At 42.6% G+C, this 26,876-nt stretch overlaps 1 protein-coding gene across 3 annotated transcripts in view; it reads right to left on the minus strand.

Moving 5' to 3' along the window:
- LOC124556845 (C2 domain-containing protein 5) overlaps nucleotides 1-26,876 on the minus strand; it is a 226,041-nt gene that overhangs the window by 144,462 nt on the left and 54,703 nt on the right. For all 3 annotated transcript variants that reach the window (XM_047130864.1, XM_047130863.1, XM_047130865.1), the window contains one exon: nucleotides 7,359-7,558. In XM_047130864.1, the coding sequence (XP_046986820.1) occupies nucleotides 7,359-7,535 (177 nt within the window). In that variant the 5' untranslated portion in view covers nucleotides 7,536-7,558. The remainder of the gene's footprint in view (nucleotides 1-7,358; nucleotides 7,559-26,876) is intronic.

Consider the following 26,876-nt stretch of genomic DNA (forward strand, 5'->3'; position numbering starts at 1 on the left):
TCTATCTCCCTACCATTCCACTCCCGAACAGCGCGCGGGAAAAACGAACACCTAAACTTTTCTGTTTGAGCTCTGATTTCTCTTATTTTATTTTGATGATCATTCCTACCTGTGTAGGTTGGGCTCAACAAAATATTTTCGCATTCGGAAGAGAAAGTTGGTGACTGAAATTTCGTAAACAGATCTCGCAGCGACGAAAAACGTCTTTGCTTTAATGACTTCCATCACAACTCACGTATCATATCTGCCACACTCTCTCCCCTATTACGTGATAATACAAAACGAGCTGCCCTTTTATGCACCCTTTCAATGTCCTCTGTCAATCCCACCTGGTAAGGTTCCCACACCACGCTGCAATATTGTAACAGAGGACAAACAAGTGTAATGTAAGCTGTCTCTTTAGTGGACTTGTTGCATCTTCTAAGTGTCCTGCCAATGAAATGCAACCTTTGGCTCGCCTTCCCCACAATATTATCTATGTGGTCTTTCCAACTGAAGTTGTTCGTAATTTTTACACCCAGGTACTTAGTTGAATTGACAGCCTTGAGAATTGTATTATTTATCGAGTAATTGAATTCCAACAGATTTCTTTTGGAACTCATGTGGATCACCTCACACTTTTCATTATTTAGCGTCAACTGCCATCTGCCACACGATACAGCAATCTTTTCTAAATCGCTTTGCAACTGATACTGGTCTTCGGATGACCTTACTAGATGGTAAATTACAGCATCATCTGCGAACAACCTAAGAGAACTGCTCAGATTGTCACCCAGGTCATTTATATAGATCAGGAACAGCAGAGGTCCCAGGACGTTTCCCTGGGGAACACCTGATATCACTTCAGTTTTACTCAATGATTTGCCGTCTATTACTACGAACTGCGACCTTCCTGACAGGAAATCACGAATCCAGTCGCACAACTGAGACAATACCCCATAGGCCCGCAGCTTGATTAGAAGTAGCTTGTGAGAAACGGTGTCAAAAGCTTTCCGGAAATCTAGAAATACGGAATCAACTTGAGATCCCCTGTCGATAGTGGCCATTACTTCGTGCGAATAAAGAGCTAGCTGCGTTGCACAAGAACGATGTTTTCTGAAACCATGCTGATTACGTATCAATAGATCGTTCCCTTTGAGGTGATTCATAATGTTTGAATACAGTATATGCTCCAAAACCCTACTGCAAACCGACGTCAATGATATAGGTCTGTAGTTCGATGGATTACTCCTACTGCCCCTGTTAAACACTGGTGTGACCTGCGCAATTTTCCAATCTGTAGATACAGATCTATCGGTGAGCGAGCGGTTGTATAAGACTGCTAAGTAGGGAGCTATTGTATATAATCTGGACCTGAAGACTTGCCCGTATCAAGCGATTTGAGTTGCTTCGCAATTCCTAAGGTATCTACTTCTAAGAAACTCATGCTAGCAGCTGTTCGTGTTTCAAATTCTGGAATATTCCATTCGTCTTCCCTGGTGAAGGGATTTTGGAAAACTGCGTTCAATAACTTCGCTTTAGCGGCACAGTCGTCGGTAACAGTACCATCGGCACTGCGCAGCGAAGGTATTGACTGCATCTTGCCGCTTGTGTACTTTACACATGACCAGAATTTCTTCGGATTTTCTACCAAATTTCAAGACAATGTTTCGTTGTGGAACCTATTAAAGGCATCTCGCATTGAAGTCTGTGCCAAATTTCGCGCGTCTGTAAATTTTAGCCAATCTTCGGGATTTCACGTTCTTCTGAACTTCGCATGCTTTTTCCGTTGCCTCTGCAACAGCGTTCAGACCTGTTTTGTGTACCATGGGGGATCAGTTCCATCACTTACCAATTTATGAGGTATGAATCTCTCAATTGCTGTTGCCACTATATCTTTGAATTTGAGCCACATCTCGTCTACATTTGCATAGTCAGTTCAGAAGGAATGGAGATTGTCTCTTAGGAAGGCTTCTAGTGACACTTTATCCGCTTTTTTAAATAAAATTATTTTGCGTTTGTTTCTGGAGGATTTGGAAGAAACGGTGTTGAGCCTAGCTACAACGACCTTGTGATCACTAATCCCTGTATCAGTCATGATGCCCTCTATTAGCTCTGGATTGTTTGTGGCTAAGAGGTCAAGTGTGTTTTCGCAACCATTTACAATTCGCGTGGGTTCATGGACTAACTGCTTGAAATAATTTTCAGAGAAAGCATTTAGGACAATCTCGGAAGATGTTTTCTGCTTACCACTGGTTTTGAACAAGTATTTTTGCCAACATATCGAGGGAAGGTTGAAGTCCCCACCAACTATAACCGTATGAGTGGGGTATTTACTTGTTACGAGGCTCAAATTTTCTCTGAACTGTTCAGCAACTATATCATCGGAGTCTGGGGGTCGGTAGAAGGAGCCAATTATTAACTTAGTTCGGCTGTTAAGTATAACCTCCACCCATACCAATTCGCACAGAGTATCTACTTCGACTTCACTACAAGATAAACCACTACTGACAGACACAAACACTCCACCACCAATTCTGCCTAATCTATCTTTCCTGAACACCGTCTAAGACTTCGTAAAAATTTCTGCAGAACTTATTTCAGGCTTTAGCCAGCTTTCTGTACCTATAAAGATTTCAGCTTCTGTGCTTTCTATTAGCGCTTGAAGCTCAGGGACTTTCTCAGCACAACTACAACAATTTACAACTACAATTCCAACTGTTCCTTGATCCAAGCACGTCCTGTATTTGCCATGCACCCTTTGAGATTGCAGCCCACACCGTACTTTCCCGAGGCCTTCTAACCTAAAAAACCGCCCAGTCCATGTCATGCAGCCTCAGCTACCCATGTAGTCGCCAGCTGAGTGTAGTGAACTCCTGACCTATTCAGCGGAACCCGAAACCCCACCACCCTATGGCGCAAGTCAAGGAATCTGCAGCCAACACGGTCACAAAATCGTCTGAGCCTCTGATTCAGACCCTCCACCCGGCTCTGCACCAAAGGTCCGCAGTCGGTTCTGTCAACTATGCTGCAGATGGTGAGCTCTGCCTTCATCTCGTAAGCAAGACTGGCAGCCTTCACCAAATCAGATAGCCGCTGGAATCCAGAGAGAATTTCCTCAGATCCAAAGCGACACACGTCATTAGTGCCGACATGTGCCACCACTTGCAGCTGGCTGCACCCTGTGCTCTTCATGGCATCCGGAAGGACCCTTTCCACATCAGGAATGACTCCGCCCGGAATGCACACGGAGTGCACGCTGGATTTCTTCCCCTCCTTAGCTGCCATATCCCTAAGGGACCCCATTACGCGCCTAACATTGGAGCTCCCAACTACCAACAAGCCCACCCTCTTCGATTGCCCGGACCTTGAAGGCTGAGAATCACCCTCTGAATCAGGGCAGGCAGCTGCATCTGGCTCAGCCAGAGACAGTACCTGAAACCTGTTTGTCAGACACACCATGGAGGCTTTATGATCAGCCTCCGGGGACATCTTCCACTGCCTGCCACGCCTTGGAATGACCTCCCAATCAACCACATGCGAGGGCTCAGCCCCACTGCGGGCAGCAACTGGGGCAACCACGGTGGCAGACCGATCTGGGGACAGACGGGACGAGGTTGGCATTCCCGTGATAACAGATGGAATCAGAGTGCAAATAGGAGATCAGAAATGAAGATAGAATAAGAAGGTTAAGATGGTCTAATGAACAAATTGAGTGGAGAGCCAACTGTGGTCCAGCCAATAAGCTCAAGAGACACTCGAGAACCGCTATGTGAATGAAGAATCTGTCCTCCACACCAGATGTTCTTTCAGCTTGCTGAAAAGATGGATATCACAAAGCCCAAGATCTGGACATCTCAAACAGCATCACCCATGTCTGTGTCAATTTCCCTACAGCTTAAGGTGATGTTGTATTTGGTCTCCATACAGACAGAATTTTAAGGTGAATCTGGCTGCAAATTAGACATTTTGCGCACAAGAGCCATACCTGGACCACATACTTCAAATTCACAGTAATTTTCCAGTTGCGACATCATTTCGCTCCCACACTGTGGTGCATCTGCTATCTGTACCACAGCATAACTGTCTCTGCAGGAAATCCAGAACATGTACTTTCTTCCAACAATGTGCCACTCTTCTTGCACAGCAGTCTTAATGTGGGACAACATGTGTCACTTACTTTCTGAAGTTCCTATATATCTTTACTCCCTAAATTATTTATTCAGCCACAGACTTTCTGCTGCCACATTCAAAAACAATGTGTTTGAGAAGCTACAAGGGTTGGACAAAAATATGGAAACACCATGAGAAATGTATGCTCCACATAAATGCAGATGTTAGCCAAGTCTGCAGGTTGCACTGTTGTATTTGACCATGAATGGTACCTATGCAATGTCCTCAATACGTTGTGAGTGTCAGCTGTGGTCACAGCACTGTTCTGTGTAGTTCTGAGTGCATGATGTCAGAACTAAATGACTTTGAACAAAGTATTTGGTGTTTGAAGAGACACTATATTGAAAATTTACACTGCATACACAGAAATATGTTGTGATTTTGGTGTTTCCATATTTTTGTCCACCCCTCTGTATAGGCACACAGCATGTGGTGACTGTCCAGAAGTACTATAACTGAAAGATGGTATAATGGCAATGGATATTGCTGGATTTTTCAGTGGTATCAAAGACCTAATGATGATGTCACTGAGAAATCCATTTAGAGAGACTATTCTTTAGGGATTAGTTAGTGCTGCTGACTGTGAATATCAGTTTTTGTGTCATGTCAGTTTGCATGTACTGTTGCAGAATTCTTTCTATGGAGCAGTGTATGCACATTAGAGGTACACTTGACATCACAAAAAATGGTTGGTGTTGAAATTTAAGCAACCTGTCACATCTCACTAACACAAATCACATTACTGGATGTATAGTACTACTCATAAAAGTAAGAATATTTGTAACTGTGAATGTGATGGAATGTGTTACATACACTTGAGATACAGCATCCTCTAAATACACACTTGGAAACCTGCACAGTCTATCTGCCAGAAACAGAGACCTGGAAATGGCACTTCATGTGATGAGGTGGAGTTCAAGGTGCAATGGTAGTGAGAAACAGCTAGATGTTGGAGCAACCAGTGAAATGTCTTAGCAACACGGTGGCAAGACAAACAGCTGCATGTCACTTTAGATGTTTGGAGTGCTGAAAATGACACAGCATCTGCTTTCTTCAAAAATTAATTTATCACCCACAGGCATTCAACATCAATGATTACCTACATTCTGAAAGGGAGTGAGTCTTTATGATAGGCGATCAACAGAGTGCTGAAAAGGACACAGCACCTGCTTTCTTCAACAATTACTATATCATCCACATGCATTCAACTTCAATGATTACCTGCATCCTGAAGGGAAAAGTGTCTATGTAATGGGCAATAAACACCTCATTTTCTGCCACCTCCTCCCAGACAGCCAGCACTATGTTCCACAGGTCATCTCAGGTTCTTGGCACATGGTCAGGACATTTATGTTGTATCATCTAATTTGTCTCTAGTCATATGTTTTTGATGGGGTTACAGCTGGTGCAGAAGCATGCCATCTGGGTACAGAAATCTCATTCCTGTCACCAAACTATGTCTGGTCATTGCTGAATAATGTGTAGGAGACTGGTCCTACTGGAAACAGGTCACACTCTCAGGGTGCAATTATAGCACTGATAGGATCATGACATCACTCTGGACAGCATCAAGATTATCATTTACCACAGAAAGCATTTCACGTCCACGGTAAGATATCAAGCCTCACACTGCTGAAGACACAATAACTACCATAAAATGACTCCCAGGTGTATTTAGGACTGGAATAAACTTCTTTTGTGTTCATTGCAGAGCCAAGTTTACTTTGTAGTCTGGTTTTCCAGGACTGGCATTTAGCCATATCTACTGTCCCAAAAAATCAGTTAAGTATTTCAGCTGCCTATAAACTTACTCACCACTACGTTATACAGTGTCGTAACACACTAAAGTCTGGTTCCCACATGCATACTGGATTCTCAAGTTCCCAATTATGTTGCATCCATTGCCAGGCAGTGTACTCAGGGATGTCATACCATGTCCCAGGTTCTCAATACCGACACATTCCCTTCCTCCACGATAACAATAACCTGATCAAGGGTGGTTTGTTGTCAATGGGCCATGGCATAAGTACATAGTGTCTAAACTCAAGATGTGGAGGTGCAGATATTTGCTCTTGCTACTGCACAAAAGCTAGTGCAAATGTTATTTTCTGTTATGCGTTACTGTGCTCCGTGCATCGATCTGCTATAGGTGACTGCTTGCCTTTTCCTTATTTTATGTATTGCTCCATCCAGAAATTTGCATTATTGTTAGACTAAAATTTCATTCTGAGCTTCTTTAAAACCATCCAACTTCACTTTTCAGCATATTTTTACACATTAATCTGAAAAAATCTTCCACATGATTTCAACTGTCTTTCTGTAGAATGAATAATTCCATCCTTAGCAATATTTCTGTAAATAATTTTATTTCATTCCAACAGTATTCTTCTATTTATTTTTGACGAAACATGACAATTCTCAAAGTGAAAATATATTTTAATTCAAGTTGATATGAGTATACCATTCAGCAGACATCACATATTTCAAGGCACAGAATCTTAGTTGTAAGTAGCAGCAGAGAAAAAGACATGGTAAATCAGAAAAGTAATTTAAAAACCATAATAATGATGTGCGGAATGTAAGTCTATTGTACAAAAAAATTAAAATTGTCGGCCACATCAAGAATTGAACACAGATCCCTATCTTTCAGTAGTAGCACTGTACTTAACAACCAAACATATGTAACAGATTGACTCCAAGTTTCAATCTAACACCACATATCATTAAGAGTTAATCCAGGACATAGTTTTACTCTGTTATACAAGGACATTTTCCCTATAGTTCTGCAATGAGTACAACACTCCACTTAGAGTGTTGTAAAATATTAGCTGGTGACAATCAGATTTCACTGTGCTAGTGAACTTCAATTTGTTGCAAATGAGTTATGAGGAACATCATTTTTTTATGCCAGCCTCTAATTCAATCATGTACATACTCCATACATAACCTCAGATATGAAAAATAGTGCTCTTCCCCAAAATATTCCCTTCAAAAGCCAAGTCAGGGTGGAAAGGCACATAGTGGCTGGCAATAAATAATTAAATAATTCTGGAAAATGTATGGACATCATCAACATCACTACCACCACACCACCACTTATTAACAAGCAAGAACCACTATTCTTGTTGGTGTTTTATTTTTCATTTGGACATTAAGTGTGACAGTATAATATAAAAAGGAAATTTTCAGCATTACAGCTAAATTACCTCATATTTATACCAATCAGAATTCCATTGAGGATTAAGAGATTTCCGGTAAACATCAGTTTTATATGTAGTATTGCCAAGCTTTATTTCAACATAGGCATCTGTTGTATCACTTGAACGGTCCATGACAGGCAAGTTTCGGCCTGCAAGAATTTTCACTTTCACCTTTCCTGGCATTTTTCGATGTACTATCCCAAACCCTAAAATGAGAGAGAAAGAGAAAGAGAGGCAGTATGAATATTTTATAAATTATTTTTTATTCCATATTTCTTGTACTAAGATTTCCAATCCTTTTATCAGTTGAATATAGTTACAAACAAAGTCAAACTACTGTGTAGCATGACTGGGTCCTTGAAATGATATTGTTCTCAGTAATTATCAAAGCAAGCACAATTTCAAGTAGACTTAAGGTAGTTACCTCCAGCCAAATAATATTAAATCATCCATTCACAATTGTCATAAAAGTCATCAAAAATGAATGCCGTCTGTATATAACTCTAAAAATTTATTTTTATGCAATTTTAAACATATAACTAACTACCAGTATTACAGTTTCACAATTTGTGTTATAACAAGAACTATTACAATTTTCATTATTATGAGAAAAAAATGTTATGGATGTGTAGTTAGGTTTATTTGTACCAGGTCATAACAATTATTACCAATGGCTTTCAAATTTCTGCTGGTACAAAGACTTATATGAAAAACAACATTCCTCGACTCTTCTAATTTAATGGTACTTTGTTGAACTCTATATATAATCAGGTATCAGATTCACTAATTGAATTTTCTAGATGGTACATCTACATTTTTTTACAGGTCCTATTTTTTATATGTCTCAGGCATTTCTAGTTGATAAGAACACAATCCGATCAGGTGGTCTGAATTCACTGCTTCCAAATGCTAATAGCTGGTAACAAGCTTTATGAACACACATACCAGCAACATACTTACATTTTTTTCCTGGAAACTCATCTCAATAATTAGTTGGAGTGCTAGCACATTTTGATAAATTAAAATTAAGGTATTCCATATTCTTTTCATTCTATGACTTTTAGAGACTTTTCCAATGGTTTCTTCTACCACCAGGTGTCTCCTAAAAGTCATCAGACACATTTTCTCTGGTGTTTTGGTAGCTATCTGCAATTTCACTTTTGCATTGTGTAGACAGATTCACAACAAATAATACTGATTATGGTATGTTTCATACAACACTCAGTTCCAATGGAAGACATTGGTTTGTTTCTTGTTAAAAATAAAATTTTCTTTTTTAAGTGGAATATTGTGTGCCCATTTGAAAGAGTGGTTCCAAATTAGTCTACAGTGATATTTAGTTTCATTATATATATTAATGTGGTTTAAAAAAAAACCAGGTCTCTGGCAGCAGTAACAGAGTAATGCTGCTGTATGCAGCAGCAGACAGACAGCACATCCCACGCCAGCACACAAGATGGAGCAAGTCAGAAAAGAAGTGCATGCCAAACAAATGTTTACTGATATGTTAGAGGACATGTTATTTAACTAAATATCTTACTGCTGCTTCATACAGTTATTAACACTATGACTGTATGTCAAATGTCTTTTTCTGCTGCTTCTCTTCAGTAAGTAGTATTTCTTCTACATTGATTTCGTTGTAAATAATAAGTGAAGTGTAAGAGCCAAAATTTAATAGTAAATCACAGCAAATTCAATGTGCATACAAAACAGGACAAACACATTACAAAAATCAACTAAGTCTAATTATGAACCACAATAAATTTTACAGGAGCATATAATATATAATTGATAGTATTAAAACTAACATTATCAGATGATTTACACTTTTGTAACTAAACCTTCACAAAAATGTATCCAGAAGAAGCAGAAATAACAAAATGAAAGTGAATTTAATGTGGGTATTTTGCTCCAAGTTGCAATTTCACACAAAAAAAAAACAGATTAGACACACATTACAAGTAAAAATCAGAGATAAGTTAAACAGAAAAGTTTGTGATACTCAGATGCCATACAAGAACTATAACTTTTTAGAAAGCAGGGTAACCACAACCCCGGAGTACAGTATTGTTTTGTGTTGAAGAATGATGAAAGCGGCAGTTTTGTGCTGCTAAGGAAAATTCATTATGCATATGATAAGCTGAATGATTCCATGTTACATTCTGGAGCAATAAAATGACTGAATAATACAAAAGATGATTAACGACAATATTATGAAAAGGATAAATTGCTGCTCACCATATCTCCTCTATATGGTGAGTAGCAATCTATCCTTTTTATAATACTGTTGTTATTCCATCCAGGATTATCCAGTTTTTGACAAAAGAAGATTATTTCTCTTAAATACAACTCTGTTTGACAAATGAGGATTATTTATCTTAAATACAATAGGCTCATGAAGAGTGAGATAATCAATCAGTTTTTTGTTTCTTTGCACATAAAGGTCTGCAGTCTGGTTACACACTGAAAACTCCCACACTACAGTAAAAAAGCGTAGTATCATGTAGTAATTCACTTTTAACTGCAGCAGAAATGTTGCACCTCTGTCACGCCAATACACGCAGGTAGAGAAACAATCTGGATTATAAAGTGACTGTGCCATCTTGATTTGGCCCCTCTGGCAGCTTGCTACATAACTATGGCATGAGAATTTCATCAATGGTTGGTTGGATGACTTAAGAGGGGGGAAGGGGGAGGGGGGAAGGGACTAAACTGCATGGTCATCGGTCCCTTGCTCCTATAACATAAGTCCACAAGGGGTAAAATAAAACAAAAGACACATACAGCACAATACCATAAGGAATGAAAAAGCAAAAAGAACGAAGAAAGAGCAAAAACACTAAAAGGAACAAAAGAGGACAAGGAAAGAGCAGAGAGACCCAAGAAACAATTAGAAAAGAGTAAAACAAGAAAGCAGATTACAGAGGATGGCTGACCACAAGAATAAAAAGGGGAAGCCAGCCACTCTGCAACACAATAAAACCTCCATCCTAAAAGCACTAGTGTGGAGGACACAGAGGGACAAAGGACATGCGCTAAATCTCAGATCAAGTGATAAAACCCACCCTCACAAATAAAACGTAAAACTGAAGCTGCTGTTTAAGCACTGCCATCCAACACCGAAGGTAGGGTGCTGGGAAAGTTAAAAATCCACCACAGAGTGGCTAAAAGTGGGCAGGCTAGCAAGAGGTCAACGACCGTCTTTGGGGAGTCACAGTGACACTGAGGGGGCTCTCACGACGATGGAGGTAACCGGGTGTGAGCCACGTATGGCCAATGCGGAGTCAACGAAGGACAACTGATTCCCTGCGAGTAGCCTGCAGGGAAGACTTCCATACATTCACAGTTTCCTTAATGACGCGCAGTTTATTGTGCGTACTGTTATGCCACTCCACCTCCCAAAGCCGAAAAACCTTATAGCGTAAGACAGAACGCAGGTCAGATTCAGAGAGGCCGATCTCCAGAAGTGGTTTCCGTGTAGCCTGTTTGGCCAGCCTATCAGCAAGTTCATTGCCTGGGATGCCGACATGTCCTGGGGTCCAGACAACCACCACTGAACGACTGGACCATTCCAGGGCATAGATGGACTCCTGGATGGTCACTACCAAAGGTTGGTGAGGGTACCACTGGTTGATAGCTTGCAAGCTAATCAGGGAGTCAGTACAGAGGAGAAACGCCTCGCCAGTGCATGAACGTATGTACTCAAATGCACGAGATAGGGCCACCAGCTCTGCAGTGAATACACTGCAGCCATTGGGTAAGGAATGCTGTTCAATATGGCTACCGTGAATGTAGGTGAAGCCAACATGACCATCAGCCATCAAGCTGTCAGTGTAAACCACTTCAGAGCCCCAGAATACTTCAAGAATCGAGAGGAAGTGACAGTGGAGAGCCGCAGGGTTAACAGAGTCCTTAGGGCCTTGTGAGAGGTACAGGCAAAGCTTCGGCCTAGGGCTACACCATGGATGTGTACATGGATGGACCTTGAGGAGAGGTGGTAAAGGCAAGGACTCCAGTTCAGACAGAAACAATCACATGTGAACCGCAATAGTTAGCCCTAACCTGGGCCGCCTATGCGGGAGGTTAACTGCTGCGGTTGGGAAAATAAGACGGTAATTAGAATGTTCAGGAGAGCTATGAATGTGTGCAATATAACTGGCGAGCAGTTGTGCATGTCTGATATTCAACGGAGGGACTCCAGCCTCCGCCAGTACGCTGGTCACTGGACTCATCCTAATAGATCCTGTCGCTAGTCGAACTCCGCAATGGTGCAATGGGTCGAGCAAACGCAATGCTGATGGCGCCGCTGAATCATAAATCACACTCCCATAGTCAAGGCAGGATTGAACAAGGGCTCTCTAGAGCTGCAGCAGTGTGGAGCGATCTGCACCCCAGCTGGTGTTGCACAGGCAGCGGGGGGCACTGAGCTGCTGCCAACACTGCCGTTTAAGCTGACAAAGATGAGGAAGCCAAGTCAAATGAGTGTTGGAAACCAGACCTAAGAATCGATATGTCTCCACAACAGTTAGTGGATCGTCATTAAGGTAAAGTGCTGGTTCCGGATGAACGGTACGATGCCGACAGAAATGCGCCACATGCATCTTCACAGCTGACATCTGGAAGCCATGGGCTACAGCCCATGACTGCACCTTGTGGATGGCTCCCTGTAGGTGCCACTCAGCAACACCAGTACTGGTGGAGCAGTACGGAATGCAGAAGTCATCTGCATACAGAGAGGGTGAGACAGACGACCCTACAGCTGCTGCTAGACCATTAATGGCCACTAAAAATAGAGACACTCAATACAGAGCCCTGCAAGACCCCATTCTCCTGGATATGGGGGGAACTATGGGAAGCACCAACTTGGACACAGAAAGTACGGAGCGACAGAAAATTTTGGATAAAAATAGGAAGCGGGCCTCGAAGATCCCACTCATATAATGTGGCAAGGATATGATGTTGCCAGGTGGTTTCATATGCTTTTTGCAAATCAAAAAAGACAGCAACCAGGTGTTGCCATCTGGAAAAGGCTGTTTGGATGGCAGTCTCGAGGGACACAAGATTATCAGTGGTACAGCGACCATGGCGGAAGCCGCCCTGACATGGAGCCAGTAGGCCACATGACTTCAGGACCCAACCCAACCACTGACAAACCATACATTCCAGCGGATTGCAAAGAAAGTTGGTGAGACTGATGGGCTGATAGCTACCCACATCAAATGGGTTTTTACCAGGTTTAAGCACCAGAATGATGGTGCTCTCCCACCAGTGTGACGGAAAGACACCATCGCACCAGATCCAGTTGAAGATGATGAGGAGATGTCGCTTGTAGTCAGATGAGAGGTGTTTAATCATCTGACTGTGGATCCGATCTGACGCAGGAGCTGTGTTGGGGCAATGTGCAAGGGCACTGACGAGCTCCCACTCTGTAAATGGGGCATTATAGGATTCACTGTGATGTGTAGTGAAAGAGAAGACTTTCCCTTCCAGCTGCCGTTTAAAAGTGCAAAAGGCTTGGGGGTAATTCTCCGACGCAGAGGCTCGAACACAGTGCTCAGAAAAGTGCTCGGCAATTGCGTTTGTGTCGGTAGAGATCTCGCCATTTATGTTAACACTGGGAACACCTATTGAGGTCTGGTACCTCAAAACACGTTTGATCTTTGCCCAGACTTGGGAAGATGATGTATGGCACCCAAAGGTCGAGGCGTATCTCTCTCAACACTCCTGCTTCAGTCGTTTGATAGGTTGGCAAACGCGGGCACGGAGTCATTTAAATGGCTATGAGGTGCTCCAGGGAAGGGTGCTGCTTATGCCACTGTAGAGCTCACCGACACTCCTGAATTGCTTCAGCGACTTCCGACGTCTACCAAGGGACTGCCTTTCACCAGGGACACCCTAAAGAGCGAGGGAACATGCTTTCTGCCACAGAAACGATTGTTGTAGTCACCTGATCAACCATCTCATCGATGTTACCGTGTGGGGGAGAGTCAACGGTGACAGCAGAGGTGAAAGTTTCCCAGTCCGCCTAGTTTAACGCCCATCTGGGCAGGCGTCCATGAGCCTGACGCCAGGGCAGTGTCAGGAAGATGGGGAAGTGGTCACTGCCACACAGGTCATCATGTGCTCTCCAGTGGACAGATGGGAGAAGTCCTGGGCTGCAAAGTGATAAATCAATAGCCGAGTAACTGCCATGAGCCACACTGAAGTGTGTGGTGGCCCCAGTGTTTAAGAGGCTCAGGTTGAATTGCAACAGTAAAGTTTCAACATCTCTGCCTCGGCCAGTAAGCATGGTGCCACCCCACAAGAGGGCTATGAGCATTAAAATCTCTCCAAAGTAGGAAGGGTTTAGGGAGTTGAGCAATCAGTGCAGCCAATGCGTTCAGTGGTACTGCACCATCTGGAGGAAGATATATGTTGCAGACTTATTTCGTGTGTCATCCTTATCCTGACAGCCACAGCTTCAAGAGGGGTTTGAAGGGTCACTGCTTCACAACAGACTAAGTTTAGGACATAAACGCAAACTCCACCTGACACTCAGTCGCTTCAGTTCCTGTAATATCCCTTATAGTCGCGGAGGGCCGGGCAGGGGTCCGCAGTGCCGGGAACCAAGTTTCCTGGAGGGTAATGCAGGAAGCATGTGTAAAACTTAACAGTTGGCGTAACTCAGCCAGGCGGTGGAAAAAACTGCCACAATTCCACTGGCAGATGACGTCATCATGAGACTGGGAAAGCATGGAACATTCAATGATGCAGTTTACACCTCAGGGATACCTGCTGCCACTGACTTATTGCCTCAGCAGTCTATATCAATTGTGTCTGAGGGTCCAGTGAGATCTAGGTCCCCACCGGATGCCAGAATTTCCACCTCACCCTCAGATGCAGAGCTTGTAGGTAGCAGTGGTGTGTGCGACACCGCAATTTTCTTGTTCTTGGGGGGGTCTCCTTTTTTGATTTCTCATGCTGTTCCTTGGGTTTCTCTAGCTAGGAGGGCTTTTTTGATTCAGTCTCCGGGACTGAGGAGGATCGTAAAGCCCTATGACCAGCTACCTGTTTCAGCTTCAGCCACCGGCAGGTGTCCGCTTTGCCACTGGTAAGAACCTGGGAAGGGAGTGACCCAAGGGACCCCTTCCTAGTGAAAGGAGCTAAAGAAGACTTACGCTTCTCCAGCTTAGAGGAGGAGGAGGAGATTAGTGTTTAACGTCCCGTCGACAACGTGGTCATTAGAGACGGAGCGCAAGCTCGGGTTAGGGAAGGATGGGGAAGGAAATCGGCCGTGCCCTTTCAAAGGAACCATCCTGGCATTTGCCTGAAGCGATTTAGGGAAATCACGGAAAACCTAAATCAGGATGGCCGGAGATGGGATTGAACCTTTTGTGGCGGCGTTCGTAGCGACAAGCAATTCGCTGTAGAAACGGCTTACGAAGTCACCGCCACACTTTTAATAGCGGGCCGACCGGTCCGCTGGGACAGTGAACAGAAAGATGAAAACCCAAACACTCTGATTAAATAAAAGTCGGTACTTATCTTTATTAACGAAGATACAGAAACAGTAGTGAACTCCGTGTCTACAGAAATCTGTCGAGTTCGAGTCGGAGCGGCTAGGTCAGCGTCGGCTGACGACAAACAACAACTCTGCTGCGATGAACACACAACTGACTAGCAAGTACACAATTCGGTGGCGAGTATACAACTGAGCGGCGAATACAGAACTGTCCTAGCGCTCGCGACTCCAGCGCTTAAGAAACCAGAAGCCAGCGGTGGCGCGCGCAGACTTGCGGCGATTTCCTGTCTCGCTGGCGCTGCTTATGCGGACGGCATCCGGACTTTGATGCTGCCAACCTTTTGGCAGCGGGCTCGGGTGGCATTACTGGCTAGGATATAACAGAACCGTCATCCTCTCCAGCTTAGAAGTGGGGACTGATGTCCCCAATGATTGGGGGAGTGCTGCTCCCAAAGTAGGTGGTGCGCGAGCAACAGGGAGCGAAGTGACCCCCACCATCAAGGGGGCAGGTGTAGACTTACGGCTCTGAGAGCTGACTGGAATTGGTGCAAGGGATGGGGCTGTAACAGTTGTTATAGCGGCGGCGTAATATGATGTCATGCACACAGGATGGAGCCTTTCAAACTTCCTTTTAGCCTCAGTGTAGGTCAGTCAGTCCAGCGTCTTGCATTCCATTATCTTCCTTTCCTTCCGCAGAATCCTACAGTCCAGCGAGCAAGGGGAATGGTGCTCTCCGCAGCTGACACAGATGGGAGGCGGGGCACATGGAGTATTGGGATGGGATGGACAACCACAATCTCGACATATGAGGCTGGCAGTACAACAGGAAGACATATGGCTGAACTTCCGGCACTTAAAGCACAGCATCGGAGGAGGGATATACGGCTTGACATCACAGCGGTACACCATCACCTTCACCTTCTCAGGTAGTGTCACCCTCGAAGGCCAAGATGAAGGCACCGGTGGCAACCTGATTATCCCTCAGACCATGGTGGACTTGCCACACAAATGAACACCTCGTTGCTCTAAGTTGGCGTGCAGCTCGTCATCGGACTGTAAAAGAATATTCCTGTGGAAGATAATACCCTGGACCATATTTAAGCTCTTATGGGGCGTTATAGTAACAGAAACATCCCCCAGCTTGTCACAAGCAAGTAATGTCTGTGACTGGGCAGAGGAGGCTGTTTTTATCAAGACTGACCCAGACCACATTTTCGACAAGCCCTCCACCTAACCAAACTTGTCCTCTAAATGCTCTACAAAAAACTGAGGCTTCATGGACACAAAGGATTCCCCTTTAGCTCGTGTACATACTAGGTACTGGGGAGAACATGATTCGCTGCCATCCTTATCCTGACGTTCCTCCCATGGTGTGGCCAGGGAGGGGAACGATTTGGGGTCGTACTTCTGGGTGTTGAATTGAGCCTGTGAATGCTTAGAGACTGCTGGTGGTTAACCCCCAGCAAGAGATGATGTACTATGCTTCATCGCTTGTCATCCGCCCTGATGCCACCCACTCTGACCAGGGTCCCTCCCCACAGGTGCCACCCAGCCGCAGTGAAGGCCACCTTGCAGGATGACCTTTGCCTTGAGTCCCGATGCCCCAGGGGGATGGTCATCTACCCCTTGGCATATGTGGGGAGTTAACGGTGCAGGCATCAGCAGAGCGATCCCTGTGTGGTCAGGGGGCTACAACCAACAGAGTACACGGCAGCTCCACCACAACGGACTGGCTACCGTGTTGGATATGAGGTGTAATGAAGTCCACGGTCATCGTCGGCGCAGAAAGTGACACTGCATTGTGCACAGTGGAAAACACACCCAGGAAGGTGTCCTCACCCGAGAGATGGAGAATGAGTGGGACAGCAATGCGACGATGAGAAAGTGGGCTTAAGATCCTGATGCACAATGGACACGATGCACCATGTAAGGCGCCCTTCCCCAATTGGCTCACTCTTCAGGAAAATTTTGAAGAATTGAGGTCAAACCCTACAGGGGACCAACACATAAAGGCCGAAACATGTGAGACTCCTTATAGTCACCTCTTACGACAGGCAGGAATATCCCAGGCCTATCCTAACTCCCGGACCCGCAGGGGGAGGAATTTCAATGTCTAACAGGACTGCAGACATGTACCTACAAACAAACAAATTAAGGAACTTTATTTTTTCAAGGTTATAATTAATCCATGGTAGTCTCAACTGTGGGAAACACATGGACTAATTTGTTTTAAGTTAATGGTGAAGCTCAGCAGTGTTACTAAGCTGTAGCTGGAAGCAGTTCAAGTTGTCACAGATATCTGTACTTCCTCATCTTAGTGTAATATAAATAGTTGTAAAAAATTTAACTGAAGCTGAGGACCTCACCACCTGAATGGCTTCTGCTGTGTGCTATCAATCAGAAATATTATTAATGCATTTCTTGGAAGATCCAAGTGACTACCCAAAAAGCAGACAGAAATAATCCTAAGAACGTATCTGTTAAGGATTGGTTGAGTAGACATTTGCATGTCTATAATAGGGTGTGTCAAATGTGACACTACCTGGGGCACATAATTATATACAGGGTGAGTCAGGAGGAATGGTACAAGCTTTGATGTGTGATAGTATTTGTGTTTCTGAACAAAACACATAAGCTGGGCATATGCCCTTTTCCGAATGGTTTCCGAGATATAACACATTTAATGTACATTGTGTTTTATTTTCTGTATTTTCAAACATAGTCACTGTTTACAATGTAACACAGTAATGAAGAGAAGTTGAGTCGTGCAATTTGATAGGGACATCTTTGGTCTAGTAAATCGAGAAACTACCTCTAATTGGCCTACAAAATCTACCTAAGTTACAGTGCACGTGCGTTGTGCACGATTTTGAATATTCTTGCGCTCTTTTCGCAAAAACTATTAGTCCTAGAGAAAAAATGAAAAGTTCCTTTTTTGTAGGAAGTCTGACATAGTTTAATTTTGTGCTGTGAAACATTATCACTGGAGGGAGTGGTTTTCGAGTCACTCGAGAGAAAATGTACACAAGTGATATTAAATGTGTTCTATCTCAGAAACCATTCAGAATAAGGCATATATCTGTATAGAGTTTTTTGTTCAGAATTGCTTATACTGTCACCCCTCAAAGCATGCACCTTTCCTTCCCACTAACCTTGTATGAGCGGACTTCAAAAAATAAGTTACACATTATTATGGCAGGCTAAGTAACTTTTATTGAACAGTGCATGACACTTCAATGTGACACAGATATATCATTCTATTTTTCAACATGGTCACCAAGTCTCTGAAAACAATGGCCAGAACATCCTACCAACTATTCAGCTCCCACATGATACAAAACCCATACTTGGTCATGAAGCCATTCAAGAACTGTTGTGTGAATGCCTCATTGTTGGAAAATCTCTGCCCCTCAGAGGCTCTCTCAGCTTTCCAAGAAGATTGAAATCGCACGGTAAGAGATCTGGACTTTCTGATCAGCATCACACGTCTGTGCGTCCTTGGTCAAACTGTTGGCACCATTTCACTACAGCTGGACATGACATTGCATTTGGTCTACATACTGCCAGAATTTAATGGTGAATTTGTGTGCATTTTAGACATTCTGCATCCAAGAATCGTACTGTCTGTGTACTTCAACTTTGGAGTCTGTTTCCATTTGCCACATCATTTCGCCCCTATGCCGTGATGCACGTGTTATCTTTATCACAGCATAACTGTGCCTGCAGGAAATCCAGAATATATGTACTACCTTCTGACAATGCACCACACTTGTTGCACAATGGTCTCAGCATGGAATGACGTGTGTACCACACTTTCTGAAGTCTCTCTCTCTCTCTCTCTCTCTCTCCCCTCTTTTCAGATCACTAACTTTCTCAAAAGTTCCATGATATTTCCCTTACTCAAAGAAATTCCAGTCCTTTCCACACACTATGTTAACTGACAAAGAACTATGCTCTTCTTTTAAGAGATGGACAAAAATTAGCTAACACTATATTCACAGTAGGCTCATTCTCTTACTTATTATAATGTGATCTTCTATTCAAGTACATCTCAGCTTATACCCTACACTTTCATCCAACAGTTCAGCTAACAATTCCTTGCCAGAACTATCAGTTTATATGCCGTCTGCTGAAAATCTTGATTCTCATCAAATTAATGAGAGCACTGGTACCATTATTAAGTCCTTGCTGTAGCTACATAATGATACAATTTACAAGTCCATGCAGATGAGATCTTTTACAATAAATCTCCAAAGCATACCCGGATGCCCCAAGTTAGATGAGCAATCTCTGTCTATTATAACAAATTCCCTCATCCTGTTTAAACTGTTTCCCTCATTTCCAATTTATTTTAATGATCTTTCTCCATGAAGCTCTTACTTCAGTTATACAGGTCCTCAGAAATTTGAGTATTAAAAATTCTGTCCATGTGGTATCCTGTTCCCAACATACCGGCCAAGTGTGGCAGAACAACAAACAAAAATTTGGTAGGCCAATGCTGTTTCTGAATGTCTGAACAGATATTAAGTTCATCTAGGTGAGTTGGAATTGCAGAAAAACATACAACCTGCTCTATATGCTTTTTGATAATTCTTAATAGTTATTTTATCTTACAGGATAAACTATCAATGTGTTGTGCCTCTATATTATGTAAACAATAATTCCACATCGTGAAATAATCATATGTTAAACAAACAGCTGAGAAGTTCACAACTGAACAACGTCAATGGACTGTTTTATTGTGACATAGTACTTCATTAGCTGAATATGAAATTATTACTTCATGTGGTAATCAAAATGCCAAACTGAAACATACATCAACAACAAACAAAAGAAATCTTTGACAGAAGCAACAAACGTCAATTTAAACAAGAAACAAGTCCACCTTCAACCGGCAATAAAATTTGCTGATCATCAAAACTGTAGTGATGTATCCAACCACTCTTACATATTTATTAACAGTACTTGAGAACAATATAGTAGTTATTCAGAAACAAGGTTTATCTGCTGGTAAACTACCAGGTATTAAATGTAACAGAAGACAATCATAACAGTCTCTGTACTAATGATTCTTATATTTGTGTGAATTTACTCACCATCTTTGATCCCAATAATGAGCATAATTTTACAATGAGTTGTTGAACACAATATGAAAAGTTCTACCCAAAATATACAAGCGAACATCAGATTAATTTTACTGGCCAAGTAAGATTATGCACAACAGAGGGAAAAAGAGAATAAGAGCTGCTGTTACAACTGACTCTCAATAATTTTCTTTGATGTTTCAAAACAATAAGCCATTGAAAGGCAGTTGATTCTGTTCTATTTACACAGCACAAAATAGCATCCTACAGAAAAGCATTTTAGTCTGTCAGCCATGCTATTGATCAACCATCGAAAAGAAGCATATAAACTAGGATTCACTGTAACTACCACAGTAACACGTCTAAAATCATGAACATCATCAGACAACAAGAATTAGCTCGGCTGGAAAAAGTTCTGGACAGAATTTAACTGAGGGTACCATCCAAGCATTCTCCTGAAGTTACTTACAGACAATACACAAAACCTTAATAAAAAAAGCCAATTGGAAACTGAATGCAACTTCTAGTAAAACCCAGACCAATGACATCGGCACTTCGAACTACCACATCAATACCACCTTAACTTTCCCGAATGACTGCCCTCTATAGCACGCTGCAAGAAGACCAAAACAAAATGTCACTGATCATTGGTAAAGTGAAGAATTATGCAGTAAATCATTTTTGGCAGCAGCAGAAATGTTGCAGTTTTGTCAGGCCATTGAAGATGACTCCTTTAGCTGTCTCCACTGGTCAGACACAGATGCAACATTTCCACTGCTGCCAAACATGAATTACTGTACTGCCATTTTGTTTTGATTCTCTAGTGATGTGCTAGAGTGCAGGAACTTCAATTTGTACCAGAACTGCACACACGTTATTGCAAACAAACAAGAACTTAATATTGTAACCATATATATCTGTGCCACGTTGGGAATTTTCCATAACAACATTTCATTAATTTATGATCTAAATTAATCTATGCCGAACAGAGTAAATTCTTTACTGTCTAGATGCTATTATCCATCAGTGAGCAACCATGGAAAGTGTGCTGTTTATTTTCACATAGGCTTACAGAGCCTCTGGAAGTTATGATTTTAAGTTATTTGTAGAAAACTGTTAGACCATTCTCCTATTCAACACAGTTGGCCACATCTCATATCAAAATTACTTACATTGTAGGGGCAGAAACAAATAACAAACAAAAATATGTAGCATTTTGCAACAGAATGACGTACTTTCCACAACATTTAACACATGCAACAGATTCTGCAAGTGAATGACACTATAATGTTATAGTAAATTTATTCTCTATGATAATTACAAGTCAAAAGGAATGAGATTTTCACTCTGCAGCGGAGTGTGCGCTGATATGAAACTTCCTGGCAGATTAAAACTGTGTGCCCGACCGAGACTCGAACTCGGGACCTTTGCCTTTCGCGGACAAGTGCTCTACCATCTGACCTACCGAAGCACGACTCACGCCCGGTACTCACAGCTTTACTTCCTGGCAGATTAAAACTGTGTGCCCGATCGAGACTTGAACTTGGGACCTTTGCCTTTCACGGGCAAGTGCTCTACCATCTGAGATACCGAAGCACGACTCACGCCCGGTACTCACAGCTTTACTTCTGCCAGTATCTCGTCTCCTACCTTCCAAACTTTTGGAAGGTAGGAGATGAGATACTGGCAGAAGTAAAGCTGTGAGTACCGGGCGTGAGTCGTGCTTCGGTATCTCAGATGGTAGAGCACTTGCCCGTGAAAGGCAAAGGTCCCGAGTTCAAGTCTCGATCGGGCACACAGTTTTAATCTGCCAGGAAGTTTCAAGTCAAAAGGAGTTTCTCCATTCCTTTATAAAAGAGAAATGGCATTTAATTAACTGATCTGCCAATTCATTTTTCTTTTATCATTGGAAAACGTTTTACTTTCTCTAATGGATATATGTGGAAAAGAGAGAAGTCCACACTGTATGGTGGAGATAAATGCAGGGGCAATGCCATATATACTTTGCCTGACAAAAAAAGTGATGCAGCCAGAAGACATGGTCAGATGTCACAGTAACTTTGTACATATACATACCATTGGAGACTGTGTAAATAATTAGAGTTACAATCCTCTGTGACAGGTAAATGGCCACCAGAGTGATTAGTGTTGTTCATATTTACTGTTGTTCCCAGGCCTGGCAGGGTATATAAGGGGTGTGATCACTGTGCACGGCATGAAGATATAACATGCTCATGTGAGACAGTGTTGTCTGCTCCTGACAGTGTTTGAAAAGGGCCTCATTGTGGGTCTCCATTTGGTCAACTGATCAAATTCTGCAATATCCAGATTTGTACTGCATTCAGATGTGACACTGGCCCAATGTTGGAATGAATAGTAACATGAGGACACGGATACTCTTAGTCTAGGTTCCAGTCAACCATGTCTGACCACCACAAAGGATGCTTGCTGTGCTGTTCACCAGGCACACATCAGTGCTTGCGAGCTAATACCAAGTCACAGAAACCCTGCACCGTTCTGTGTTGTGCCACACCATTGTTCAGAGACTAGCGGTATCCGGACTAGAGAACTATTGTACCATCCATATGCTACCATTAACACCACAACAAATAGGGCTGCATATGGAGTGGCATCACAACCAGGAAACATGGACTGTCAATGAACAGAGTCACATTATGTTCGGCAATGAATCCCAGTTCTGGCAGCAATCCTTGGGAGAGGTCCCATTCTTCCAATGTTTTGGAGAGGCTCAACTGTTTACTCCCATCATCATGGTGTGTGGAGCCATCAAGTACGGCTTCCAGTCACTGCTGGTACTGATCAAGTGAATTCAGACAGCACAACAATACGTCCTGCATCCTCACATGTTACCTCTCATGTGATAGTATCATGTTGCCAATTTTCAATAGGACAATACTCATCCACACAAGGCACATGTATCTACAAACTGTCTGTGTGATGCTGACATACTCCCATGGCCAGTAGGACCCCCACATCCATCCCCGATAGAACACATGTCGGACCAGCTCGGATGTGAAGTCTGTCCCACTGCCTGTATCTGGCATATCAAGAGTCAGTTACAATAGTTGCAGGCCAATATGCATCATGAAAGGGCAAAACAGCCTTACGAAACCCTTCCCAACTGTATCAGTGCAAGCATCCAGGCCAGAGAGGATGCAACGTTGCACTGATAAGTAGGCTCATACTGCCAATTTTAGAATACTGACTCAATTTTAGAATCACTGCAAGAACATCACATACTCTCTCAACTCATGAATTTTTGTTTTGTTTCCTCCTGGGTGCTTCACCTTTTTGTCAGGCAGTGTATCACACACAATTTTTAACTGGCAATGGCTACAACTGCACTATTTTAATAAACTGCTGTTAGTGTAAAAATACAAGAACTGTTTCAACGTGCTATAATGAAACACATTTGGTCCTGGGGTAGTTTTAAGATAGGTAACCAATGCAGCATGAAATTCCCACATGTAGGAGGGCTGATTATAGTTATCAACCTTTGCAGAGTCAATATCAAGAAAGCAGCATGGACACCTCAATGACTTTGTGATGCTGTCTTGCTGCTCAAACAGTGCCAGCTGGCTGCACAGTGTCCAGATTGTCTTACGGACAAAACATTTTGGCAGTCTGATTTTGGGTACCACTCTTTCAGGAAGAGCAGGCAGATTTGGAAGTGGTGACTGGACTGTTGGTCCCTCATCACTTTCCCACTAAACAGTATCTGCATGGGCTGGAGAGCACAAGATGAGGTCAGCCACATAGAACCCTGATGCTGTGCTGAAATGAATTATTCCCCATGTTGAAAAGAGATGTCTTCTGACAGAAACAGGATCTCAACCAATCAACTCTTACATATGCTGGCACAGCCCCACAGCACTTAATGTGCAGTGAAATCTCTTAAAATGACAAATCAGTCAAGCAGTCAGTTCACAAGCTCACTGAAAGCCCCACTGTCAACATGTTCACTTGAAGGTACATACGGTGTGCATACTGAAATTCAAGGTTCTGCAGCTACATCTCGAGTGTTGTAGTTGAGGCAATATGAAATGAGAGGTAGATTTCACCAATGATAACAGTATCTTCACCTTTCCACTATTCTCAACTAGGATTATCAGGTTTGTAGTCTTGCTTCTTAGGTGTGTAGGTAGGTTTAAAGTGAGAGACTTGGAGACATGTACACAGGGGCTTTTCTTGTACTAAAAACTTCAATTATTCCTTATGAAACCTGCAGTCATTTCTATTCCACTGTATGATAGGAGAACTGCGAAGGACTAAAGATTAGTATAACCGTATGATTCAGCCTTTATTACTTTGGAGTCAAGTAGTGAATTATCCACACTGCATGTGATGGGTCTCCTGGAAATGGTGGTGTGTTAGTCTCTTTCCTTTCATTTCACTTGTTCTTTTTCTTCTGTTGCCATTGCAAAAGACAACAAATTTGGTGCCCCTACTGAACACACAGACTTTACAGATTTCTTATTTTGCAAAACATTTTATCTTCATGGAAACATCAGGCTTTGGCTCTGTCAGCAATGAGCGGTTAGCCTCTTTCCACACATGTAGTAATTAATACAAATGAGACTTGTTCTCCCTAATTATTGGGTCTGTGTTGAAGCAGTAAGGTCAATCTATGATTTTGTTCAGTGTGTGGCAAAAGTTGTTTTAGAAGCATGGGCTGTGGTGCTATAAATTGCTTCCTCACTTTGGCACAAGATCCGAGAACTATCTCCATGATTTCACAGATTTTTTTTTTTTTTGTCATGTATAAAGACTGAATATTGTTCGATACAAGCTTGACAGTCATCAAAATAGTGAAAACATTTCCCTGGAAACATACACGCAGCACCGCTTTCATAGGCTGGCATGTCATATCTCTCCAATTTTGCTCACCCATAGTATCTCAAACTTTTGGCACCTGGAACATGTCACTGAATTGAAGATTGACAGTACTTTGAGATATAGAAACTCTACCTCAATGTATTTAGGTAACAATGGACAATTGGATATCTGGATACAGATAATAGTTTTCTTTAAGTTCGCCATTACACTAACCATGAATGTTTCCACATGAGTGACTCCATTCTCCTTCCACTCTTTCTGGTATATTTATGCTCATATCCATAATACCGGGTGGTTATAATTAAACTTTCCCTATTTAACATGTTATAGCACAGAAACTAATTACCGTACAAGTACTAGACTTCGTAGCATTAATGTCCAGAGTATGGGGTGCATGATTTCAACGTGTCATAGCACCACTGTCCCATTCCAACTATGGCCACCAGGTGCCGTCATCAATCATCGTGATTTGTAGTCTCACACACCTGATCAGTCGTTGTGCACTTGCTGTGTGTCAACATGAGCTTGGACAAAACGAGCAGGACATTATTGGTGAAGCTCTGTTATCAAAACAACAATAAAGCTGTAGCTGCACTTTGAGAACATCACTGGCTGAAAGAATTATGGAAGGGTTCTCTTTCTCCACCTGCTGTGCGGAGCATGATGAAGAAGTTAGAATCAACTGGAGAACTGGGCATCACTGCGGAAAGAGGCCGACAACCGGTTGCACCACAGGTGATTGATAAAATAGCTGTTGCTATGGCAGACAATGCTACACACAATTCCCAATCATCAGGCAGTGCGCGTGCTGTGTCACGACAGTTAAACATCCTGTGGTCCACTGTACGGAAGATGCTTCAAACCATTCTCAAATGGTATCCATACATGATCCATATCGTACAGCAGCTTGCACTACAGGACGCACAATGACGTGTTGACTTCGCACCCCACTTTCTCGCAGGGATTGAAACTGATGAGGGCTGGCCCTGGACCATCCTATGGACAAACGAAGCTCATTTTTTTCTGACGGGTGAGGTGAACGCAGAGAACTGCCGAGTGTAGGGATCTTCACCTCCAGTCACTGTGCATGAAGTTTCTCTGTATGGTAAACATGTCACCGTATGGTGTGGCTTCACGACTACATTCATTATTGGCCCATTCTTTTTTGAACAGGTTGGTGCTCAAGGACTAAAGAAGTGCAGTGTGACTGGCCAGCATTACTGCAATACGGTTCACCAGCATGTCATACTCACCCTACAGGAGAGAGAGACATTGTACTCAACAGTTTTTATGCAAGATGGGGCAGCACCGCACATCTCTCATGAAGATCACCTGATTCACCGAAACACATTTGGAAACTATCAAATTATCAGCCCATCGTTTCCAGATGCTTGGCCAGCATGATCACCTGATCTCACTCCCTGTGATTCCTGGTTGTGGGGCTACCTGAAGAACAGGTTTACCAGGGGAACATTCACGCACGTGCTGATCTGAAGCGCAGCATATCAAGAGAGGTAGCCAGCATACCTACAGACATGCTTCATTCTGTTGTGCAGAATGCAATCCTGCACTTTCAGACTCTTCTGGGCACTGATGAGGATCATATTGAGCCCCTTTTGTAGCAGTAATGGTACTGGTATTTAAGAGTGTGATGTACCGTAGAAGCACATTAAAAGTGTTTTGGTTGAACTGAGCCTGCATTATTTCACTTCCCCATATCCTTGACATTAATACTACCAAGTTTGGTCCTCATATGGTAATTAGTTTCCCTGTTATAATGTGTTAAACAGGGAAAGTTTAATTATAACCACTCGGTACATCTATAAACTGGCACCTTACGTATAATTTAGAGTATTGTGTAGTTATGCTGCCACTGGATATTTGCAAAGTGTTTTACTTTGGTTTGTAAACTTGATGTATGTAGAAGTTTCCACATTGTGAGTATCACAACAGAGATGTTTCAGTGATCTGAGAGTCTTGATCCATCTCTGTAAGCCCTCGGAAATACTTATGAGAAAACTCATTACTTAAATAAAATATTTTTGCAGAACTTAAGTACAGGGAACAGTGTCGGCTTGCAAG

This window comes from Schistocerca americana, chromosome X, assembly GCF_021461395.2.
Source record: "Schistocerca americana isolate TAMUIC-IGC-003095 chromosome X, iqSchAmer2.1, whole genome shotgun sequence".
In the NCBI taxonomy this organism is placed as follows: domain Eukaryota; kingdom Metazoa; phylum Arthropoda; class Insecta; order Orthoptera; family Acrididae; genus Schistocerca; species Schistocerca americana.